This window comes from Neoarius graeffei, chromosome 19, assembly GCF_027579695.1.
Source record: "Neoarius graeffei isolate fNeoGra1 chromosome 19, fNeoGra1.pri, whole genome shotgun sequence".
NCBI lineage: Eukaryota > Metazoa > Chordata > Actinopteri > Siluriformes > Ariidae > Neoarius > Neoarius graeffei.
The window spans coordinates 60,955,743-60,980,811 of record NC_083587.1 but is presented as its reverse complement, the minus strand read 5'-3'; the positions used below and the strand labels follow the sequence as shown (position 1 = coordinate 60,980,811).

At 40.3% G+C, this 25,069-nt stretch overlaps 1 protein-coding gene across 1 annotated transcript in view; it reads right to left on the bottom strand.

Annotated features, from left to right (window-relative positions):
* csmd3a (CUB and Sushi multiple domains 3a) overlaps positions 1-18,447 on the bottom strand; it is a 631,117-nt gene extending 612,670 nt beyond the window's left edge. Inside the window, exons 1-2 of the mRNA XM_060900611.1 lie at positions 18,438-18,447; positions 13,976-14,198 (exon numbers count right to left, since the gene is read on the bottom strand). Coding sequence (XP_060756594.1) covers positions 13,976-14,198; positions 18,438-18,447 — 233 coding nt within the window. The remainder of the gene's footprint in view (positions 1-13,975; positions 14,199-18,437) is intronic.
* Between the last annotated feature and the right edge of the window lie 6,622 nt (positions 18,448-25,069).

The following is a 25,069-nucleotide window of genomic DNA, read 5'->3' as shown; positions in this document are numbered from 1 at the left end:
TGAAGGAGTGGACCAATGTTTGAACATCACTAGTGGAAAGAAAGGAGTGAAGGTGGGCAATGTTCCAGAGGTGGAAGAAAGCTAGCCTGGGCCCGCCCATCCTAAGTGTGACGCAACACGAGGGCCTGTTGCGAGCTTAGTCTGGCAAGGCAGGCTATCTACAGCTCTTCCAAGCTCCCGAAAAATCGGGAGTCAATCAACTTTGAGCATCTCCAACGGCCCTGGGTAGAGGCGTGTTCAAGGCACTGACGTAGTAGAACTGCGACCGGAAGCCACAGATTGTTTACAGAATCTATGCCGGAAGCGCTTCATTCACTAGAAACATTACGAACATGGAGCAAGTTCCCATTGAAAACGGAGCAAAGAGCAGCCCTGGAGGTATTTATTGAAAGGAAGGACGTTTTCGCCTTGCTCCCGACCGGCTCCGGTAAGAGTTTAATCTACCAGTTAGCCCCGTCGCGTTACATACGTCAGAGGAAAGAGTGATGTGATTGGTTTAAGCTTCGTCACAGCTTTTTCTGGCTTCGACCAGTAGCAAACTGAGGCATTTCAGGGAGGCGGGTCAACCACACACTTTGGGAAACGGTTGGGCTGAATATCTTTGCCAGACCAAATGCTCGCAGAGCTTTGAAGTCGTGTTAGCCAGACTAGAAGAAAGCAGTCTTGGTGAGGGATTTAAAAGGGATCTAAAGCCCTTCAGCTTCCGGGGCCCGCCTTCCCCTGGGCTCATTGTTCTGGCCCTTTGGCCCATCATTCGGACAGGCTGAAATCTGGACAGACAGACAACATTTCAGACTTGTCTGTCCTGTGGCAGTCTGCTGAACATTCCTTATTTCCCACAATGGCGCCGATGGGGGCAGCGGATAGCTAGAGGTTCCAATTTTAACTGATTAAGAGCTTGAGTGGCAGAAAAGTACTTGATTTGGTCTAAAACAGATCTTGCAGCATTATTTTGTCATATTTGAAGATGTTGCATGAGTACTTCATTATTTTTATCAACCACCCAAAAAGCGGTAATATAAATAATGCTATTGTAAAGTGCTATTGTAATATACAGGTGCGATTCAGCCAAGCGTAAACATTTCTGAAATCAATTTAGCAAACATTTCTAGAAAAAAAGGAAAACATTAGTGGAAGCTTGACGCCAGTTTGTGGTTGGTTGGACTCCTGTGTGTGTGATGTGCGATGCTGATGGATGGAACGCCGTTTTGGATGGAAAAAGGAAATGATGACAAATTGCAATGTCAGAGAGTTATTGGATAAGCAATGTGTCAGGAGCATCTGTCTGAATTGCTTTGATGGATAGATTTCTTCTGGAATGCTGGGTCATGAAATGGAGAAAAAATATTTTTTGCCTCCTTCCAGGATGTTAGCAAATGTGTTTTCCAGACAGAAAAAAAACGAGAACGCAGAAGAACTCAGAGCTAATTCCTAATATCCTGTTGTTGATTATTTTCCTCCCGCAGTAAGCCCTTTAAGTGTTTTATTTCTTACTCATGACTATGATTAAGACGTTCACTTTCCAGCTGCTCACCAGAACGTCTTAGTAAAGCAGTTTGAGGCCTCGATGTGCCTTGAAATAATCCAAGTTGTTAGTAATGATTGTGTGCAGCCATTACAGGCTCAGAACAAATCCATTAGCCGGAGTGGATGAGAATGAGTCGTTCCAGCAATATTTTTCTTTTCTTGACACTTATTGTTTCTTTTCATCTTTTACTGGCGAAATGGTGACCAGATTGAAGTTGCAATAAAGTGAGTGAAGTAGAAAGGTAGCAGCATGGATGAAGGTCATCCTTTCTTCTAGATTCTTCCAAAACAGTTTAGCCTATTCGTGAATTATTTCAGCCTGTTAGTGAACAATCACCATTCGTCATTAAAGTAAATCAGTTCAGCACCAGAAATCAGACCCAGCATCCCTTCTGCATTGCAAAAAGTAGGACTAATTAAGGGAAGCGCTGATCTGCAAGCTTTAAAAGAACAAGGTCTGGTTTCTCTGGAGGGAAAACTTCAAGACGAGTCAGCTCCAGAAAAGTGTCACTTGGATTTGATTTGTCAGAATGAGAACTTTTACCAAGAACGTAGCACACTGGGGATGAAGGTAATGTACTATAAGAGAAGAAAAAAAATGAATACACTTTCTATATAATCATTGCTTATAACTGCTTATAATTCTATTCACACACACACACACACACACACACACACACACACACACACACACACAAAGTGTGACTTTCACTGTGGTATGGGTGTTGGTTTGAGCCAGATGAGTATTTTTGGTTTGAGTATTTCAGAAACTGATGATCTCCTGGCGTTTTCACACACAACAGTCTCTAGAGTTTACACAGATAGAATGGTGCGAAAAACAAATTTTTTTTTTTTTTTCTGAGTGAGTAACAGTTCTGTGGGTGGAAACACATGCCTTGTTGATAAGAGAGGCCAGAGGAAAATGGACAGATTGGTTTGACCTTTTTTGTCAGGAAGGAATTCATATAGCAACTCATATAATCACTCTTTACAACCGTGGTGAGCAGAAAAGCATCTCAGCATGTAACAGCAGAACAGAAGACCACATTGGGTTCCAGTCCTGCAGCCAAGAACAGGAATCTTAGAATCAAGAACAAGTTCCTATTAAAGTGGCCAGTGAGTGTGTATTATTTCTAATACCCTCTGTACTCTGTAGGTCTTTGTATTTCTCAAAAATAGGGCTTACTAGTGTTCAGGGGTCTCATGTCAAAACATGATCTAGAAAAACTTATCCATGCTTTCATCTCCAGTAGGGTTGATTATTGCAATAGCCTTTTCACAGGTCTTCCAAAAAAGACCATCAAAGAGCTTCAACTAATCCAAAATGCAGCAGCAAGGGTTCTTACAAGAACAAAAAGGGTAGTCCATATCACTCCAATCCTAAGGTCTCTGCACTGGCTCCCAGTGAGCTACAGAACTGACTTTAAAGCACTACTTCTTCTATTTAAAACATTAAATGGGATGGGACCCAGCTACCTACTGGATATGTTTCAATTATATGCACCAACTAGGTCTCGAAGATCACAGGAGAAAAACTTGCTAGTAATACCAGCTGTCAAAACGAAGTGTGGTGAAGCAGCGTTTAGTTGCTATGCTGCTAAGCTTTGGAACCAACTTCCAGATGATCTCAAAAATGCTGTTAGTTTTAAATCCAGGCTCAAGACAAAGCTGTTTTCAGATGCTTTCACTTGATTAATTTTTACCTAAGTAATTAATTTCCTTTAACATAATTTCTTTTAATTTTGATTTTAATGATTTTTACTTTCTTTATTTTAATTTCTTTTTAATCTTGGATTTTAATGATTTTACTTTTACTTTAATTCTTTGTTACTGTGATCCTCGTAGATTTTGTCTGCGGGACAATTTTATTTGGTGATCCTCGTGGAAGAGCCACGGGAAGAGCGCGCTTTATGAGTTAAACCCATAATAATAATTAATCTCGAGGCTGATTAACTTTATTTCATTTTATTAATTTAATTTCTACTATTGTTTAATTCTTATTATTTTTCTTCCCCAATTATTTTATGTAATTTTATTTTCTATTGTTTACTGTTCTGCTTTTACTTCTGTAAAGCACATTGAACTGCCACTGTGTATGAAATGTGCTATATAAATAAACTTGCCTTGCCTTGCCTATATGAAAGAATATAAATTATTATTTTGATTAATATTCACAGCTTTCAAGGTGAACCTCTAAAAATCTGTCTGATCCACATCCAATAAACAATTCACATTAACTAAAATGAAATTGACACTCGCGTTTCTGACTTACAATTTTTTAAAATCTAATTCCGACCACTAAGATCTCAATATTTTTCATCAAAACAATTACAGTTACATTCTAAAATAGTTTTTTTTTTTATTTACATGAATGAGTTTGATTTGAAAAAAAAAATAAGTAGGTAAAGCTATGAAAACTCACTTCAAAGTCTCCCGTGAATCATAACATCAAAACCAGCAGATGGAAAATTTTGCTGAATCCTTCATCAGAAACAGTGAGAGTGAGAGAACATCCCTATAAATGAAAGTTATCTGACTGATATCCACGAGTAATCTAGTGGGAAACTGATCAGAAGAGAGAGAGAGAGACTGACCGCTTTCCCGTGACTCAGAAAGAAAAGCACCGGCAGTTTCCCGACGTCCCGCGAGCAGAGTTTTTACTCTGTTGTACCGAATTCAACCTGCCGTTACTCCCAAAGTACTGAACAGATCTTAACCAGATACATTTCTTTGGAAAGCAGAGATTATAAGCTTTTTAATGATAGTATTTGCGATAGAAAATATTCAAGAGTTAAGTAATGACAGAGTTGGAAACTTAGATGAGCGTCTGCATGGACAATTTTCACAGCACCGTCAGCGAGCGTCTCATACGCCTACGCCTGCCAGCATTGCTGTTGTGATTCTGATCAATCAGAATCGATAATTCAACATTGCCAGTATATAAATACACTACCGTTCAAAAGTTTGGGGTCACTTTGAAATGTCCTTATTTTTGAAAGAAAAGCACTGTTCTTTTCAATGAAGATCACTTTAAACTAATCAGAAATCCACTCTATACATTGCTAATGTGGTAAATGACTATTCTAGCTGCAAATGTCTGGTTTTTGGTGCAATATCTCCATAGGTGTATAGAGGCCCATTTCCAGCAACTCTCACTCCAGTGTTCTAATGGTACAATGTATTTGCTCATTGCCTCAGAAGGCTAATGGATGATTAGAAAACCCTTGTACAATCATATTAGCACAGCTGAAAACAGTTGAGCTCTTTAGAGAAGCTATAAAACTGACCTTCCTTTGAGCAGATTGAGTTTCTGGAGCATCACATTTGTGGGGTCGATTAAATGCTCAAAATGGCCAGAAAAATGTCTCGACTATATTTTCTATTCATTTTACAACTTATGGTGGTAAATAAAAGTGTGACTTTTCATGGAAAACATAAAATTGTCTGGGTGACCCCAAACTTTTGAACGGTAGTGTAGGTAAAGCTATGAAAACTCACTTTATAGTCTCCCGTGAATCATAACATCAAAACCAGCAGATGGAAAATTTTGCTGAATCCTTCATCAGAAACAGTGAGAGCGAGAGAACATCCCTATAAATGAAAGTTATCTGACTGATATCCACGAGTAATCTAGTGGGAAACTAATCAGAAGAGAGAGAGAGACTGACCGCTTTCCCGTGACTCAGAAAGAACAGCGCCGGCAGTTTCCCGACGTCCCGCGAGCAGAGTTTTTACTCTGTTGTACCGACTTCAACCTGCCGTTACTCCCAAAGTACTGAACAGATCTTAACCAGATACATTTCTTTGGAAAGCAGAGATTATAAGCTTTTTAATGATAGTATTTGCGATAGAAAATATTCAAGAGTTAAGTAATGACAGAGTTGGAAACTTAGATGAGCGTCTGCATGGACAATTTTCACAGCACCGTCAGCGAGCGTCTGATACGCCTACGCCTGCCAGAATTGCTGTTGTGATTCTGATCAATCAGAATCGATAATTCAACATTGCTGGTATATAAATATATGCTTAAAAAATAAATATAAGTAATTATGAGCAGTGACAGGCACAGTACACCATCTATCAACCATCAAGCAATTTACCTGACTTTGCTGTAGCTTTATAAAGCATTATTAGAGCTTAGAATCTTTACAAAGCGTTCCATTTAAATAAAAGGCTTCTCAAGCCAAGAAGCATCTCGATATCGGACCTCGGTGAGATCAGAAGCACAGCAGCTGGCGTTCTCTCCTGCGCTTGAAGAGACAAATGCAATAATTGAATATCTAATAATGAACTGCACTGCACTTCTTTGAAATATGGACAAAATATTGATTTTATGCAAAGCCTGGCTCATAAAGCACGTTTAAATCTATGACGTACATTTGGAAAAATGTCCTGTGTACGTTTTAAAGTTGGCTACAATTTCATCATCACCAAACCAGTCAAGGTCAATTGCATTACTACACTAATCTGAGGGACTGGGAAAAGCACTTTTCTTTCCTTTCCTTTCCTTTTCGTTTCTTTTTTTTTTTTTTACTGCTCTGTACTTCTATATTTTTCCATTAATATCTGGCATGTTGTGATGAATCGTGCGTCCTACCAAGCTGGGACTTTAAGTAACAGATTAGCCATGCTCGCTCTTTCATTTTAAAGTTATTTAACTCTCAGACACTAAAAAGGAGCTCTGGTGCTATTTCTGTCTCCATTAGACGAGCGAGGAACCTACACGCAAGTTCCTGTCATCTGTAAAATACAGTCTGCTCTTTAGACACACACCTCCGGTTTCTAAAGCAGCACAACGTGACATTTAAAGAACAAAATCCTTCCTTCCTTATTCCTTCAGGCATCAGCTGTCAGATCGCTGCTTTGGCAAATGTTCAGGTCACGATGACAAAACACCTGAATCAGCTGACATACGGTTGTCATGACACTTTCCGGGCTCGGGTATCAGCTTCTGCTTCTGCTGCAAGTGTTGATGTCAAGTTCACATAACACAAGAACAAAATGACATAAGGCTGTTATGACACGTTTCTGAGCTGACTTACAAACATAACCTACATAAAGATTTTGCCTTTTTGCCAATGTTCATGTCAAGTTGACATAACACCCAAATCAACTGATGTAAAGTTGTGTTCTGGCACATTCTGATCTAACTTGCATTCATCATATGTAACGACATATCATGCGATGATAAATCGCGAGACAAATGTATGATGATTTGAATTGATAAGATCTTAGTTTTTCATTGCCATAACTGCCTTTTTAGACAGCAGGAGGCACAATAACATACAATAGCAAGAATGCACATGTCTTCACCATAGGTGGAAGTAACACAGCTCTAATACTGAGAAAACACACACAAAAAAAACAAAAAAAAGCAGGGATAGGTTTCCTGAAAGCCTCTTAAGGTGAAGAGTGTCTTTAACTACCTCCTAAGATCCATCATCAAGCTAACATGGTTTTCCTGAACAACATCGTAGCCAAAGCAGTCCTTTAGTTTGCTCAGAATTGACAAGAGACCTGGACCACTTGTTCAAAACAAAGAGCGACTCGCTCACAGCCGAATACGCAGACTGCGCTGCGCCGCCAAGAGACTCTCACAGTCAACGGGGGGAACTGGTGTTGAATCTGCTGATGGTGTTCAATTATTTTTCTTGTACACTGCAAGTACATCGAGCTAATCATTAAATAAATATACGCAAAACATTATGAATATATTTTAATATGTTATGGAATTACGTATGGATATCGGAATGTCGCACTGATGTCGCTACATTTTAATCAAATTTAACTCCATTAGGTGAGTGATTAAAACATATTAATATATTGTATTGTCATTAACCATTGCATATATAATATGGTAATTAATAATTGAAACTATTTTACATTTTTGGGCAATGTTTTTTATTCCAAGAGTGTTTTTTTTTTTTTTATTCAGTGAATAAATCTCATCTCATCTCATCTTATCTCATTATCTCTGAAATATTCTTGCAATTAGCAGTTGGAAATGTAAAATTTCGTGAAATATCTAGAACCGAAGTTCCATCTCATCTCATTATCTCTAGCCGCTTTATCCTTCTACAGGGTCGCAGGCAAGCTGGAGCCTATCCCAGCTGACTACGGGTGAAAGGCGGGGTACACCCTGGACAAGTCGCCAGGTCATCACAGGGCTGACACAGAGACACAGACAACCATTCACACTCACATTCACACCTACGGTCAATTTAGAGTCACCAGTTAACCTAACCTGCATGTCTTTGGACTGTGGGGGAAACCGGAGCACCCGGAGGAAACCCACGCGGACACGGGGAGAACATGCAAACTCCGCACAGAAAGGCCCTCGCCGGCCACGGGGCTCGAACCCAGGACCTTCTTGCTGTGAGGCGACAGCGCTAACCACTACACCACCGTGCCGCCCTCAGTGAATAAATGTTCACACGAAAGAATGAGTAAATAATAAACGAAATAATTAAGTAATTGTGTTCCCCGTGCTCGCTCATTTCACTATTACTCAAATATACAGTCAGGATTATTTCAGCTCTTATCCACAATGCCAAGTTAGCAATGCTCTTCCTTATCTGTGTGTGAGAGAGAGAGTTGGGTTTTGATCTGTCTCTACCTAAAGAGGTTGAATTGACCTCATATATACTTCCTTAGGTAGAAACAGATCAAAACCTCTCTCTCTCTCACACACACACACACACACACACACGTTACACTAAATTAGTTAAACACTTTATATTTAATTGTTTTTTGGTTTAAAAAAAAAAGAATGCTATGTGACCTCATAGACTGGACTTAGCAACTACTAATGTCTATATCGTGGACACGCGCTGCAAAGATGCTCTTTGTCCTGTTGCTCTTTAGACTCCTTCTCACGAGTGAGTTCAGGAAAACCACATACAGAGACAATGTTCGTTGCTTAAGAGAGTCTCTCAACTCACTGTTTAGCCCTGAAGGACAACATTACCAGGAAACCTACGCCAGATCTGAAACAGTGAAGAGCTGCTGTGATTGTGTACAAATAGATTTAACAAGAAATCAGAGCGGCGACACGGTGGTGTAGTGGTTAGCGCTGTCACCTCACAGCAAGAAGGTCCGGGTTCGAGCCCTGTGGCCGGCGAGGGCCTTTCTGTGCGGAGTTTGCATGTTCTCCCCGTGTCCGCGTGGGTTTCCTCCGGGTGCTCCGGTTTCCCCCACAGTCCAAAGACATGCAGGTTAGGTTAACTGGTGACTCTAAATTGACCGTAGGTGTGAATGTGAGTGTGAATGGTTGTCTGTGTCTATGTGTCAGCCCTGTGATGACCTGGCGACTTGTCCAGGGTGTACCCCGCCTTTCGCCCGTAGTCAGCTGGGATAGGCTCCAGCTTGCCTGCGACCCTGTAGAAGGATAAAGCGGCTACAGATAATGAGATGAGATGAGAAATCAGAGCTTTCTTTTTACAGACTAAAGAAAGACAAAGAAAAGAGAAGCAAAAGGAGGGAGTAGAAATGTTCATAAATGTTTATTCAGAAAAAAAGGCCTATTTGTTGTTATCGTTTTCATTTTTAATAAAGGGAATATTCTCATTAAGAGGCTATTATATTTTATACCAAACTTTACAAATGTGAGTAAATAATTATTTTTGGTTATTAAGAAATTACCCTTTTTTATTTCATAAAATGAGTATTTAAGTTGATAAATAATAAAGGAAAACAAAATGCTGCACTTTTTTTCGTAGTACATTTTTAGAAATAAAAATTATTGGAAAATCCAATCATGAACGCAGTGTCACAAACTGAATTGAATCATGAATCGGATGAATCATTACATGACTACACATAAGTACAGGTCTAATAAAAATAGATCTATTTAAATAATATTGGCTGACTTTCTTTCCATGGTACATCAGATATATTCCATTCGACTAGTATGATATTGAACAAGTCAAAGACGAGTAGCTGAATGGAATATATCTGATAGACCATGAAAAAAAGCCAGTCGATATTATTATGATCTCATCTCATCTCATTATCTCTAGCCGCTTTATCCTGTCAGCATGGTGGCGTAGTGGTTAGTGCTGTCGCCTCACAGCAAGAAGGTCCGGGTTCGAGCCCCGTGGCCGGCGAGGGCCTTTCTGTGCGGAGTTTGCATGTTCTCCCCGTGTCCGCGTGGGTTTCCTCCGGGTGCTCCGGTTTCCCCCACAGTCCAAAGACATGCAGGTTAGGTTAACTGGTGACTCTAAATTGACTGTAGGTGTGAATGGTTGTCTGTGTCTATGTGTCAGCCCTGTGATGACCTGGCGACTTGTCCAGGGTGTACCCCACCTTTCGCCCGTAGTCAGCTGGGATAGGCTCCAGCTTGCCTGCGACCCTGTAGAACAGGATAAAGCGGCTAGCGGTAATGAGATGAGATGAGATAATTTTGTTACTCGAGGGCTGGTAAAATGCAACCGAATTTAACGAAATTAAAATATGTGTATTACCGACATATAACAAAGAAGCCTGCCAAGTTCCATGAAATTCCCCCAGAAATTGTGAGAGGAATTGATTTCAGAAGGTGAGTACCCTTCCTGAGATGGACGGCTGGACGGACGGAAATCACCACAACATAATCCCCCTTCCAGCCTTTCAGACAGCAGGGGATAAAAACTCACCAGGGCCATTTTGGACAAACTAACTTTCAAATTTGATGAAATCGCTAATAATTTTGTGACCATAATGATTGATGACATCCTTGGATTTTACCAAAATGGACTACTTTTTGCGAACAAACATGCACCAAAAGAAACTCGATTACTTTCTGACAGCCCCAACATGTGGACAGAGTGATCTGATCAGGCTGATTTACTGCCAGGACCTTCTCTCCCTTCAGGACTTCCTTCCTCATTAGTGGACTGTTAATGCTTGTGATACAGGACATCCAGGACCTCTTTCAGCTCACACTTGGTGTAAAGTCCTGTTGCCGTAAAAGGCTTAACCGTAATTACATTGGTCCCTAATTAGAAGGAAATTTGCTTCTGCCGCAATGCTGCTGTTTTCAGGAATGGATTGATTTTTTTTTTTTTTCAGTTTCCAAATGATTTCATTCTTGGAGAGGAATCTTATTTGCTCTATATTTCCCCCAAGTGTTTTGTACTGCAGCGCTGCTAAAAGATATTGTTAAGAAGTATTAGCAAAACAACTAGCATAAATCTTTCAAAGGATACTGCACTTTATACATTATGCAGGTTCAACTGCTGATTTTACACCTCAGTAAACATTGAATATTCATCCGCAGAGGTCTGGCTCATAATTAGCGCTTCTACACGTTAAATATAGTCTGAAAACGGCTACGTTTGAATGATGTTCGAAGCGAGAGGGAAAGGTGTTATTGATGTGATTAGAGGGTATGGGTAAGGATTAGAATGTTGGTGGTACCGTACTTCCTGCCGTTGCATCACAGACTCTGAAAACCGCCTCGGTCCAACTCAAAAATTAACCCAGCATGAAACCAATTAGTGCGCGGGAATGGTTTATCGTTTCAAACATCACCCACATTAGTGTGTGTTCACCTGGTGACCTTTCCTTGCACAGAGAAATGTGGGAAACTTTCCAAATTGGAAGCTGGGTGACATTGTTAGAGAAAATACACAGGAGAACAAATGAGCTCGGTGAAGAACTCGCAGTAATAAGATCGTCGGTGTAACACGACGCTTCCATGACTCATATTCATGTTATAGTGGTGCAGAGCACAGCACAGCAGAGGTGTAAGAAGTGATAGACTAGTACAGTAGGATGAGCTTTCTTTTTTTTAATCTGACTACTTACTACTTTTTACTTACTACTTACTGTTTAATGCATTTTTTAAATATAACAAGTATTATAAGCAGTGCTACAAATTGTAATGCTTTTTGATAAATAATTATAATGGCATTAATAATGCATTATGAATACATTATAGCATGTTAAGTCATAAAAAATTATAGATACATACATACAGCCTTCATAGAAAGTGTATTAATAAGATAGAGAAGTTATAGAAGTTTCTCTAACTCTATTTGACTATTAATAACTAGTATTTGTGCTGCTGCTGCTGCTGCTATATTGGAATGTATCATGGAACATCACCCTTGAAGAAAAGGTGCCGTTATAAGCTGGAATGGTGTCATCATAGTCATCATAGAGTGACCATAGAGTCATCAGAGTCACCTTAGAGTGATCATCAAGTGATCATAGCGTGATCATATATGTATATCACTCTACGGTCATCATGTAGTCATTATAGAGTGATCATAAAGCCATCATAGAGTAATCACGGCGTGATCATAGAGTCATCACAGAGTGATCATAGAGTCATCATAGAGTGATCATAGTCATCAGAGTCATCATAGAGTGATCATAGAGTCATTATAGAGCAATCATAGCATGATCATAGACTCATCATAAAGTGATCAGAGAGTGATCATACGGTCATCATAGTCATTATAGATTGATCATAGACTCATCATAGAGTGATCATAGAGTCATCATATAGTGATCATATAGTCATCATATAGTCACTATAGAGTGATCATAGAGTCATCATAGAGTCATCATCATATAGTCATCAGAGAGTCATTATAGAGTAATCATGATCACAGAGTGATCATAGAGTGATCACAGAGTGATCATAGAGTCATCATAGAGTGATCATAGTCATCATAGAGTGATCATAGTCATTATAGAGTGATCATAGTCCTCAGAGTCATCATAGAGTGATCATTGAGGCATCATAGAGTGATCATCATATAGCCATAATAAAGTCATCATATATTCATCATGGAGTGATCATAGAGTGATCATAGAGTCATCAGTCATCATAGAGTCATCATAGAGTGATCATAGTCCTCAGAGTCATCATAGAGTGATCATCATATAGCCATAATAGAGTCATCATAGATTCATCATGGAGTGATCATAGAGTCATCATAGATTCATCACAGAATGATCATAGAGTCATCATAGAGCAATCATAGAGTGATCATAGAGTGATCATAGAGTCATCATAGAGTGACCATAGAGTCATCATAGAGTGATCACAGAGTCATCATAGAGCGATCATAGAGTGATCATAGAGTGATCATAGAGTGACCATAAAGTCATCATAAAGTGATCATAGAGTGATCACAGAGTCATCATAGAGTAATCACGGAGTCATCATAGAGTCATCATAGAGTCATTATAGAGTGATCATAGTCATCATGGAGTGATCATCGAGTGATCACAGAGTCATCATAGAGTGATCATAGATCCATTATAGAGTGATCATAGTTATCTTAGATTCATTATAGAGTGATCATAGTCATCACAGTGTGATCATAGAGTGATCACAGCGTCATCATAGAGTGATCATAGAGTCATCTTAGATTCATTATAGAGTGATCATAGTCATCACAGTGTGATCATAGAGTGATCACAGCATCATCATTGAGTGATCATAGTCATCACAGAGTGATCATAGAGTGATCACAGCGTCATCATTGAGTGATCATAGAGTCATCTTAGATTCATTATAGAGTGATCATAGTCATCACAGTGTGATCATAGAGTGATCACAGCATCATCATTGAGTGATCATAGAGTCATCTTAGATTCATTATAGAGTGATCATAGTCATCACAGAGTGATCATAGAGTGATCACAGCGTCATCATTGAGTGATCATAGAGTCATCTTAGATTCATTATAGAGTGATCATAGTCATCACAGTGTGATCATAGAGTGATCACAGCGTCATCATTGAGCGATCATAGAGTCATCATAGAGTGATCATAGAGTCATCTTAGATTCATTATAGAGTGATCGTAGTCATCACAGTGTGATCATAGAGTGATCACAGCATCATCATTGAGTGATCATAGAGTCATCTTAGATTCATTATAGAGTGATCATAGTCATCACAGAGTGATCATAGAGTGATCACAGCGTCATCATTGAGCGATCATAGAGTCATCATAGAGTGATCATAGAGTCATCTTAGATTCATTATAGAGTGATCATAGTCATCACAGTGTGATCATAGAGTGATCACAGCATCATCATTGAGTGATCATAGAGTCATCTTAGATTCATTATAGAGTGATCATAGTCATCACAGAGTGATCATAGAGTGATCACAGCATCATCATTGAGTGATCATAGAGTCATCATAGAGTGATCATACAGTCATCTTAGATTCATTATAGAGTGATCATAGTTATCACAGTGTGATCATAGAGTGAGCACAGCGTCATCATTGAGTCATCATAGAGTCATCTTAGATTCATTATAGAGTGATCATAGTCATCAGAGTCATCGTAGAGTGATCATAGAGTGATCATAGAATGATCATAGAGTGATCATAGAGTCATGATAGCATCACTTTTGTATAATTTTTATAGCTTGAAGCAGACTGTATCTGAAATTGTCTGCATGACATAAAAGAAGAGCAAATTAAAGAAAAAAACATGTACCTTGTTCGAAAGTTGGCGGGGTGAGGATGCCCATCATATAAAGATAAAAAGTCATATTCCTCCTCCACGGCAAAGGATTGAAAAACTATGTGAATTCTGTTCCTTTCCTCAGCTACAATAACCCAAGTGCAGTTCGCTCCGTTTGGGTACCCGTGTGGATATCCAGGGCTTTCGATGGTTCCGTTTTTTCCTTTTAACGTCCCACCACATGTGTAAATGAAACCTGAAAGATAAAGAAAGAGAAAAAAGAGCATGAGATCATTAAGAGTCATTTTATCATCTTCCTGTTTTCCATAGTCAGCATCATCCATGTTTAAGATGTTTAAGAGACGAAGAAAACATATGAGTCTTGGTGATGCTAAGGGCTTCATTTCATGGTTTGTGATCTGAATGGAAATGAAAAGTTTTTTCTCCTTCACAGTTCAGCAAAAGGACAGTGGAGGGAACTCCAGCTCGCAGCCTGCAAGAGGTGAACGAGAGAGAGAGAGAGAGAGAGAGAGAGAGAGAGAGAGAGAGAGGCTTTTATCAGTGACAGTAAAGTAAATCGCCCAGCAACAGCAAGCAGCATCAATCCAGATCCTCTGTTTATCCTTCAGCACTTCCCTTAAGAAGTAATTAGCTTTTACTGCAGGAAGACAAGAGATTCTTTCTCCTCGCTCTCTCTGTCTGTCTGTCTGTCTGCCTGTCTGTCTGTCTCACTCTCATTCTGTGCATTTCTGTCATTCTCCCTCTCTCTATTCCTCTTTATGTCACTCTCACCATCTCTCTCTCTGTTTATCTTTCTCTCACTCTGTCTCACGCACTTTGTCTCTTTGTGTATTTTTATCTCACTTTGTCTTTCTCTTTGTCTTCCTCCCCATCTGTCTTTGCCTCATTCTCTTTCTGTCTATCTCTCTGTATCCCTCTCTGTCAATCGCTCACAATCTGTCTCACTCTCTGTTCAACATTCTCTCTCTGTCTCCATCTTTCTTTCTTCCTGTCCATCTGTCTGTCTGTCTGTCTCTCTCTCTCTCTCTCTGTTTATCTTTGTCTCACTCTGTCTCCCACACTCTGTCTCTTTCTCTGTCTGTCTCTGTGTATATTTTTCTCTCCCTTTGTAAGTGTCTTTCTCTTTGTCTCCTTCTGCCCATCTGTCTTTGTCTCACTCTCTTTCCATCTATCTTTCTGTATCCCTTTCTCTCGATCACTCATGATCTCTGTCTCTCTCTTCAACATTCTCTCTCTCTGTCTTTCTCTCTCTCTCTCGGTCACTCTCTGTCTTACTCTTTCACTTTCACTCTCTTTCTATCCCTCACTCACTTTTTCTATCTTTCTCAGCCCCTCTCTGTGCTTTTCTCTCTCTCTGTTTTGCTCTCTCTCTCTCTCTCTCTCTCTCTCTCATTCTCTGAGAGTAAAGACAGGATGATTTCAGGGTAAAAGGTCCATGCTGACTCACAGCCACCCACAGAGAACCTTTTCTCTCTCTCTCTCCCTCTCTCTCTCTCTCTCTCTCTCTCTCACACACACACACACACACACACACACACGGTACGCATGCACGCATGCACAGAGCAAATGTTCTGACATGTTTCTACATCGACAATCAGTCTTTACACTGCACAAGCCAACAAAATGAGCATTTAAAGAATTCAGTCATTTTGAATTTCAAATAATTTGCTCTTTATTACTCGAACTGGCATGAGCATTCGCAAAACCTTCACTGCCAAAACATCTCAATCCCAAAAGGGTTTTAAAAGCTAAGCTTCAGAATTTTTCTGCTGCTGCTGCTTTACAAACGGACCGACCTTTCTGACCATAAAAACCACCCCGCAATCAAGAAGCAATGAGTTTCATCTTCAGTTTCGCTCAGTTGTACCAGTGTGAAAATCTGACGGTGTTTAAAGCCGAGTCTTTACAGTGCTAGTCAATGACATTTGCATTTATCCTTGATTAGCAGTCCTGAACATCAGTATGGAGAGTGTGAGACAGGAACAATTACTCTGACGTTTAAATACTTGTGAGGAAAGAATGTTAGGTGAATCCTCTAGAGCAGTACAGCGAATAGGTTAAGTGTTCTTCGTAGTTTCTTGTTGTTAATTGCAGCAATGCTTGTTTGATCAATTCTTTCGACAAGTACATCACAAGACTTGACAGGTACCTATGCTCTATCACTTATGCTATGCATTTTAGATGCAGAAGACGTCTTTGCCTAACCATCACATCCAAAATCAGGTTCAAATTCTAATCAAATCTAATAAAATCTAATAAAAAAGTTGGGACAAAGTACAAATTGTAAATAAAAATGGAATGCAATAATTTACAAATCTCAAAAACTGATATTGTATTCACAGTAGAATATAGACAACATATCAAATGTCGAAAGTGAGACATTTTGAAATTTCATGCCAAATATTGGCTCATTTAAAATTTCATGACAGCAACACATCTAAAAAAAAGTTGGGACAGGGGCAATAAGAGGCTGGAAAAGTTAAAGGTACAAAAAAGGAACAGCTGGAGGACCAAATTGCAACTCATTAGGTCAATTGGCAATAGGTCATTAACATGACTGGGTATAAAAAGAGCATCTTGGAGTGGCAGCGGCTCTCAGAAGTAAAGATGGGAAGAGGATCACCAATCCCCCCAATTCTGCGCCGACAAATAGTGGAGCAATATCAGAAAGGAGTTCGACAGTGTAAAATTGCAAAGAGTTTGAACATATCATCATCTACAGTGCATAATATCATCAAAAGATTCAGAGAATCTGGAAGAATCTCTGTGCGTAAGGGTCAAGGCCGGAAAACCATACTGGGTGCCCGTGATCTTCGGGCCCTTAGACGGCACTGCATCACATACAGGCATGCTTCTGTATTGGAAATCACAAAATGGGCTCAGGAATATCTCCAGAGAACATTATCTGTGAACACAATTCACCGTGCCATCCGCCATTGCCAGCTAAAACTCTATAGTTCAAAGAAGAAGCCGTATCTAAACATGATCCAGAAGCGCAGATGTCTTCTCTGGGCCAAGGCTCATTTAAAATGAACTGTGGCAAAGTGGAAAACTGTTCTGTGGTCAGACGAATCAAAATTTGCAGTTCTTTATGGAAATCAGGGACACCGTGTCATTCAGACTAAAGAGGAGAAGGATGACCCAAGTTGTTATCAGCGCTCAGTTCAGAAGCCTGCATCTCTGATGGTATGGGGTTGCATTAGTGCGTGTGGCATGGGCAGCTTACACATCTGGAAAGACACCATCAATGCTGAAAGGTATATCCAGGTTCTAGAGCAACATATGCTCCCATCCAGACGACGTCTCTTTCAGGGAAGACCTTGCATTTTCCAACATGACAATGCCAAACCACATACTGCATCAATTACAGCATCATGGCTGTGTAGAAGAAGGGTCCGGGTACTGAACTGGCCAGCCTGCAGTCCAGATCTTTCACCCATAGAAAACATTTGGCGCATCATAAAACGGAAGATACGACAAAAAAGACCTAAGACAGTTGAGCAACTCGAATCCTACATTAGACAAGAATGGGTTAACATTCCTATCCCTAAACTTGAGCAACTTGTCTCCTCAGTCCCCAGACGTTTACAGACTGTTGTAAAGAGAAAAGGGGATGTCTCACAGTGGGAAACATGGCCTTGTCCCAACTTTTTTGAGATGTGTTGTTGTCATGAAATTTAAAATCACCTAATTTTTCTCTTTAAATGATACATTTTCTCAGTTTAAACATTTGATATGTCATCTATGTTCTATTCTGAATAAAATATGGAATTTTGAAACTTCCACATCATTGCATTCCGTTTTTATTTACAATTTGTACTTTGTCCCAACTTTTTTGGAATCGGGGTTGTATTTGCATCGGACGTGAATTTCATCGGGGTTGTTTGTGTTGTATCAAATCTAACATTGTAAGTTGTGTACTTACGGAAATGACAATTGCAACATTTACTGTAACTGTGATTATTGCATCACCTGCAAAAAATATATGCCTTTTTTTTTTTTGTCGCCATCAGCGTCGACGACATGCCCTCCTCCAACAGCCTGAAAAGTGAAATCAGTGATCCTGACCCTTCCTTTACGTCACCAAGATGGTGACTATTCAGGGTGAGAAGTGATCTGAATAGTCAGATTCTGATCGTTTTCAGGACGCCATCCTGGTACTCTCATACCCATTTACGACCAACAGGGAACGGGTTCTGATTTATTCGCACACCAAATTTTGAACCTTTTGGAGCATTTAGATCTAAAATAAATTGGACCAGAACCTGAAAAGTTGGCTCCCAGCTGGAACTAAAATATAGCTGGCTTTTCCAGCATGGACTGTAATGGCATCAGTGGGCATGTCATTAATTTAGAGAGGAAGTGGAGAGCAGTGATGGAGGATGCAACAGAAAAGGATACAGCTTCAGAAAAAAAAAATGGACCAAAAACAAATATCTGCAATAACAGAACAAAACTCAGAGGCAATCAGTACCGTCCACCATCTTGCGACTACTGTGTACTCCTGTTGTGAATTGTGCCACGTGCTTCATTCATGATGCATCCTTGATTACAATGGTTCCACTCAAAACTGGTGAAAACGTGGGCTGGTTCGCTTTGCACAGAGGTCCAAAGAATCCTGAACGGAACCGGTTCAAGAACCCGTCCCCTGTTGGTTGAAAAGGGGGAACAGTAGAGTGCGTGTTGCCATACTTGTCAGTGTAAACGTACTTTTACAGCAAGTGTAAGTACCAAAGTATGGAAATTGAAACACACCGTAGCTTCATAGCTTGCTAATTCAGGTTTACAGGAGATTAGTGCTCTCATACTAATACGTATTTTTTTTCATAGTCCTGGGTATGACTTTAAACTGCAACTGGTGGTGAGTCTCAAGTCTGGGAAGACTTGAGTATTGGGGAAAGTGGAGATATCCCTTAATCACCATTGCTCCCAGGTCTGCTCTGACCCAGAGTAGTAGCACCTGCCTGGGTTCCAGCTATGGGTTAAATAGTACATCACAAATAATGTGCTGGCAGCAGGGCGCTTTTTGGTGCAATGTGGCAGATGAACCCAACAGGGTCAATGACACACCACCAGATGGCATGCGGAAGAGCCACTCAAATAGCCAATGGATAGCATCACTCAGCAAGTCAGTTGTCACTGTGAGGCAACTTCCATACCCGTCAGGTCTGTGGCACTTTTGTGCACCACTTGGCATCAGGTCTAGAGGTCCACAGAGACAATACGATGGGGGCATGACATCATTTGTCTTACCTTATTGTGCAAGGCACTTCATTAGGAGAGGAGAATCATATGTGAGAGCTCACGAGGCCAGACATTCTGTGGCAGCTCGGCCAGGCCATTCGTGCTACCACTGTGGGCGACTCTGTCAGTCTGGTGCAGGCCTCGTGGCCCATCTACATTTCTGTGTATCCTAATGAAGCAGTCATCATCGCTGGTGATGGACAACCGACGATGACAAAGATGATGTCATTTTTCTATGTAATGCTCGAGTCCAGTCTCAAGACATTTTCTATGTTGACTTGTCTCAGTCTTGGCCATTGGTTCTTGCCAAATATGGGTTTGATCTTGACGGAGAGTAGAAATGATGTTTGTGTTATTATTGTGCATTAACCCAATTGATTGTCCAGAATGATTCGGAAGGACTCTTGGTAATTCTCAAGAGAATTTCAGACATTTGGTCTTGATGGTCATTGATGAAATTGTAGTAAAGGCTTGGACTTGAAAAGGATTCAATGGATTTCAGACTCTTGCTATCTCATTACATTAATGGCATTTAGCAGATGCTCTTATTTAAAGAAAATTAAAACATACCCAGAGGAGAAGTTGGGGGGGGTTAGGTGCCTTGCTGAAGGTCACTTCAGCCATTCCTGCAGGTCCAAGGAATCAAACCAGTGACCTTTTGGTCCAAAAGCTGCTCCTTTAACCATTAGGCCATGGCTCCTCCAGCTCAAATTGGCTTAACCCCATTAAAGGTAGACTGCTTTTCAGATTTTTCAAATGTAGGTCATAAAAAGAATTTTCCCCGACACCCAATTATTTTTGTTCAGTGGACCGAAAGCTATTGAATTTGAATAACAGACTTCCAATTTTATTAGTTTTTTTCCCCTAATAGAACAAATATTGAATTTAGGGCCACATGACCCTAAATTCTCTGCTATTTTTGCCTGCTTCACCGCAACCCAATTCAAGATACTATGTCATGCATCACGTGGTGGGCTTTCCCGTTCGTGCAAGGCATTGTGGGATACAAATTTGAAACAGGAGAGAAAAATAGAGGATGTGAGTGTGCGAATGAAACGTGAAAGACCGACTACAGTAACGGAAAGCAAGAAGAAAAGACGTTATGTTATATATGATGGAAAGGAAATGTAAAACCAAACTAATAAATATTGGCGCTCAGCGAGCACCTCGGTGTAATCAGCTGTTTGTTTAGTGACAAAATTATGTAACTGGCAGCGCACGGTCAAAGGTAAACCTGCTCATGCGCACACACACACACACGGACTTCCTCTGTCTGCTTGACTGCGCGACGCGAGCGATTTCATGCACATTATTTGCTTTAATCCCCTCAGATTAAATAACTTCCCAGCCACAGAACGGCCTGATATTTTGTGAGATATTACAGAAATAAACATATATCACAATCACCACATTTCAGATGGAACTAAATTTCACCGATTTTATGAAATTGAAAGGCCGTCTCACTTTAAGGCTACCTCCACACAAACATTTCTGTGTACACACTATTATTTTCATACCATTTTCCAGATGTTCTACATCCACACCAAAATGCTGAAACACCTTTATGTTTGTTGTGATGTCATTTCCAGTCAACTCTGGACAGCAAATATAAAGCTCGTCTTCTGTGCTGGAACAGTGCATGTACACTACCGTTCAAAAGTTTGGGGTCACCCAGACAGTTTTGTGTTTTCCATGAAAAGTCACACTTTTATTTACTACCATAAGTTGTAAAATGAATAGAAAATGTAGTCAAGACATTTTTCTGGCCATTTTGAGCATTTAATCGACCCCACAAATGTGATGCTCCAGAAACTCAATCTGCTCAAAGGAAGGTCAGTTTTATAGCTTCTCTAAAGAGCTCAACTGTTTTCAGCTGTGCTAACATGATTGTACAAGGGTTTTCTAATCATCCATTAGCCTTCTGAGGCAATGAGCAAACACATTGTACCATTAGAACACTGGAGTGAGAGTTGCTGGAAATGGGCCTCTATACACCTATGGAGATATTGCACCAAAAACCACACATTTGCAGCTAGAATAGTCATTTACCACATTAGCAATGTATAGAGTGGATTTCTGATTAGTTTAAAGTAGTGCTGTCAAGCGATTAAAATATTTAATCGCGATTAATGTCGCGACAGTCATAGTTAACTCGCGATTAATCGCAATTTAATCGCACATTTTTGTCACATAAAAAACTATTGTAATTCTCTTATCAGCATAAAAAAGTGAATGGGCTTGCTTTGTACCAATGTTTTTTTTTTTTTTTATTGCAAAGCATAGCACGTCTTGACACAGCCACTGCAAAGTGAAACCTAAGCCGAGCACCGGCGCGGGGCTATCAAGAGAACCATGAGTGAAATGATCTACTGTTTGAGTTAGTCTCTAATCAGAGAGATAGGTTACACAGTGACGGTAGGCTTGACATGCTTGATTATAATATCAAGTACACTATTATATTAAGTTTAAGTTGTTCGTTGATAAATATTGCATTGAATCTGATCTTTACTGTTTCAGCTCACTTAACACATTTTGTACTTTTACACTTTCTGCCTGTTGATGCGTTGCGCTGTCCAATCAGAGGCGGCCAAATTTGCATATTACAGGAAGGATTTCTGGGATAGCATTGAGTTTACAGTTCAGAGGAATCTGGCTTCTTTAGACGCTGTCTTCTTAAAACTGAATGAATATTTAAAAAGAGCCAAATGAGCCAGTCTTTTGAACGGCTCTTTTCAAAGAACGGATCACAAAGATGCGGATCCCATCAAAGAGCCATAAATCCCATCTCTACTAGCGCGCCCTGCCCGCGCTGGTTCTTTGGGGGGGGGCAGAGGACTCTGGCTGTGCGGGGCGTGGCATTACGGTCTAGCTGCTATCGTTTTTTTTTGCAAAGTCTTTGTTCCAAGTTCCTGGCAGTTTCAAAAGCTTATGAAAAACCTACATCATGTCACAGAGCGTTAATCTCGCGATAAAAAAATTATCGCCGTTAAAATTGAGTCAAGTTAACGCGTTAATAACGCGACATTTTTGACAGCACTAGTTTAAAGTGATCTTCATTGAAAAGAACAGTGCTTTTCTTTCAAAAATAATTTCAAAGTGACCCCAAACTTTTGAACGGTAGTGTATATTGTACAGTAAATTTGATAGACAGAGCAGCACTGACTGCATTCCGTCCATCATGTTTGTTTTGGTGTCTCGAGCAAAACAGTATCATGGCTGTATATGATACATCATAGTTTCTGAAACCCTTCATTTTCCTTGGCGTTTTCAAATTTATGCACCTCAGGGAGTGTTTTTGAAAAAGTATCGTTTTCAAGTGGACAGAAGCGTTAGGAGCCAGTCTTGAGTTGATCTCAGCTAGTCCTGGTCTTACTGCGAGCTGATCTAGTGGTTAGCGTGTCCGCCTCTGGACCGAGAGATCACGAGTTCTACTTGCGGTTGGGTCATACCAAAGACCATCATAAAAAATGGTACCTACCAATGGTACCTAAGGCATGCTGCAATACAGATGCGAGTGGGGAGTCAAACTCTCGTGGTTACCAGAGGACCAGCCCCCCACTGCGAGAGGCAGAGGGCTATAGAAGCGGAGATTGGCACCACCCAATGTGCCTAAGGGCCTGGTTAGTAATAGGATGGGAGACTGCCTGGGAAGACCAGGTTCTGGCATGGGAGGGACTTTGACTTTTGATTTTGAGTCTTGGTCTTGGACTTTGCAGTTGCAGTCTTGGCTATCGTCCTTCCATAGTAAGTAACTAACAAACGGATAAAACCTATGATGTTTCACACTTTAATGAATAAAAATTAGTAAATTGCTTTGAGTACATCTGGTTCATCACACCACCCCTTTGCTGATTATTTTCCAATAACGCCATGTGGCCTTTCAGCCACAAGAACAACTCAAACCACCATCAAACAAGAGACAAGCATCAACCTGCACATACAATAAAGTCTTGATTTGCTTTTTTTTTTCTCCATAACAGGGTTTTAGCTTGATGGAATCCCTCACTCAAAATCTACTTGCACTACCATGACAATTTGTTTGTTTCCTTTTTTTTTTTCCACAGAGAATACGAAGCACTTCTATAACTCGTTCTGGATAGGGCCATCTGCTAAATGCTGTAAATGCAAATCTAATCTGCAGGAAAATGTCATAAAAATGAAAGATACACTTTTCAAAGGCAATTGGAAACTGGAAGGGCATTAAATCATGGCAAAGCAGTGGAAGTTGTTAAATATTACAAATACCTGGACATAATCTTGGGTAATAAACTCAAATTTGATGATACAGGAATGACGACAGCATCAGTATTCCTTCAAGGACAGCTTTAATATGTTCTATATTTTTAATAAACTTACACTTGTGGTCAGAAGTTTACCTACAAGGACATGAATGTCATGGCAATATTGGGCTTTCGATGATTTAAAACTTAGGCACCACATTATTGTGTTTTTTTTTTCCATGATGATGTATGCTGTACAATCATTCTGCCATAGAAAAATAACAGTTCAAAGGAATCACTGAAAGCCCAGTATTGCCATCACTTGCAGAATAATAAATGTGTATTGAGATGTATGGAGCTCCGCTGAGGTTTCTCATTCGGAAGATCCAGGGTGTTCTGTCTCATTTTTCTCACGAATAGCTGCCATCAGATTGCAGGGATTTTTCCAAGAAAAATAATCGCAGGATGCCCATCTTTGTCCAACAGTTTAGGAACAATGTAATGTGAATCTACAAATCAGACATTAATGATAGATTGTTTTCTCTCATCTGAATGAGACCAGAACATGAGCCTCTTATGAGTATTTGTCTGTTCATGTGTGGATAAAAGCACTGTTAGTGCTTTCTTTCATCATCCTTCCATCCAACCAACCATCAATCAGTGCAATTATCAGTCCATCCAACCACCAGTCCATTCATTTTTCAGTTCATTCATCTATCAGTCCATCCATCAATCCACAAGTCCATTTATCTATCAGTCCTACCATCCACCAGTCCATCCATCCATCCATCCATCCATCCATCCACCAGTCCATTCATCTATCAGCCCATTTATCCACCCATACATTCATCCCTGTCCATCCATCTATCAGTTAATTCTTCCATCCATCCATCCATCCATCCATCCATCCATCCATCCATCCATCCACCAGTCCTACCATCCACCAGTCCATCCATCCACTCCATCCAACCACCAGTCCATTCATCTATCAGTCCTACCATTCACCAGTCCACCAGTTCTACCATCCACCAGTCCATCCATTCAATCAGTCCTACCATCCACCAGTCCATCCATCCATCCTTCCATCCACCAGTCCATTCATCTATTCCATTCATCTACCCACCACTCCATTCATTTATTAGTCCTATCATCCATCCATCCATCCACCAGTCCATTCATCTATCAGTCCTACCATCCATCCATCCATCCATCCATCCATCCATCCACCAGTCCATTCATCTATTCCATCCATCCATCCACCACTCCATCCATCCATCCATCCATCCATCCATCCACCAGTCCATTTATCTATCAGTCCTACCACCCATCAGTCTATCCATTAATCCATCAGTCCATCCATCCTTCCACCAGTCCATCCAGGTATCAGTCCATCCTTCCACCAATCAATCCATCCATCCTTACATCCACCAGTCCATTCATCTATTCCATCCATCCACCACTCCATTCATCTATCAGCCCTACCATCCAACAGTCCATCCATCCACCAGTCCACTCATCTGTCCACCACTCCATTCATCTATCAGTCCTACTATTCATCCATCCATCCACCAGTCCTACCATCCATCCATTCATTCAACCATCCATCCATCAGCCCATCCATTAATCCATCAGTCCATCCATC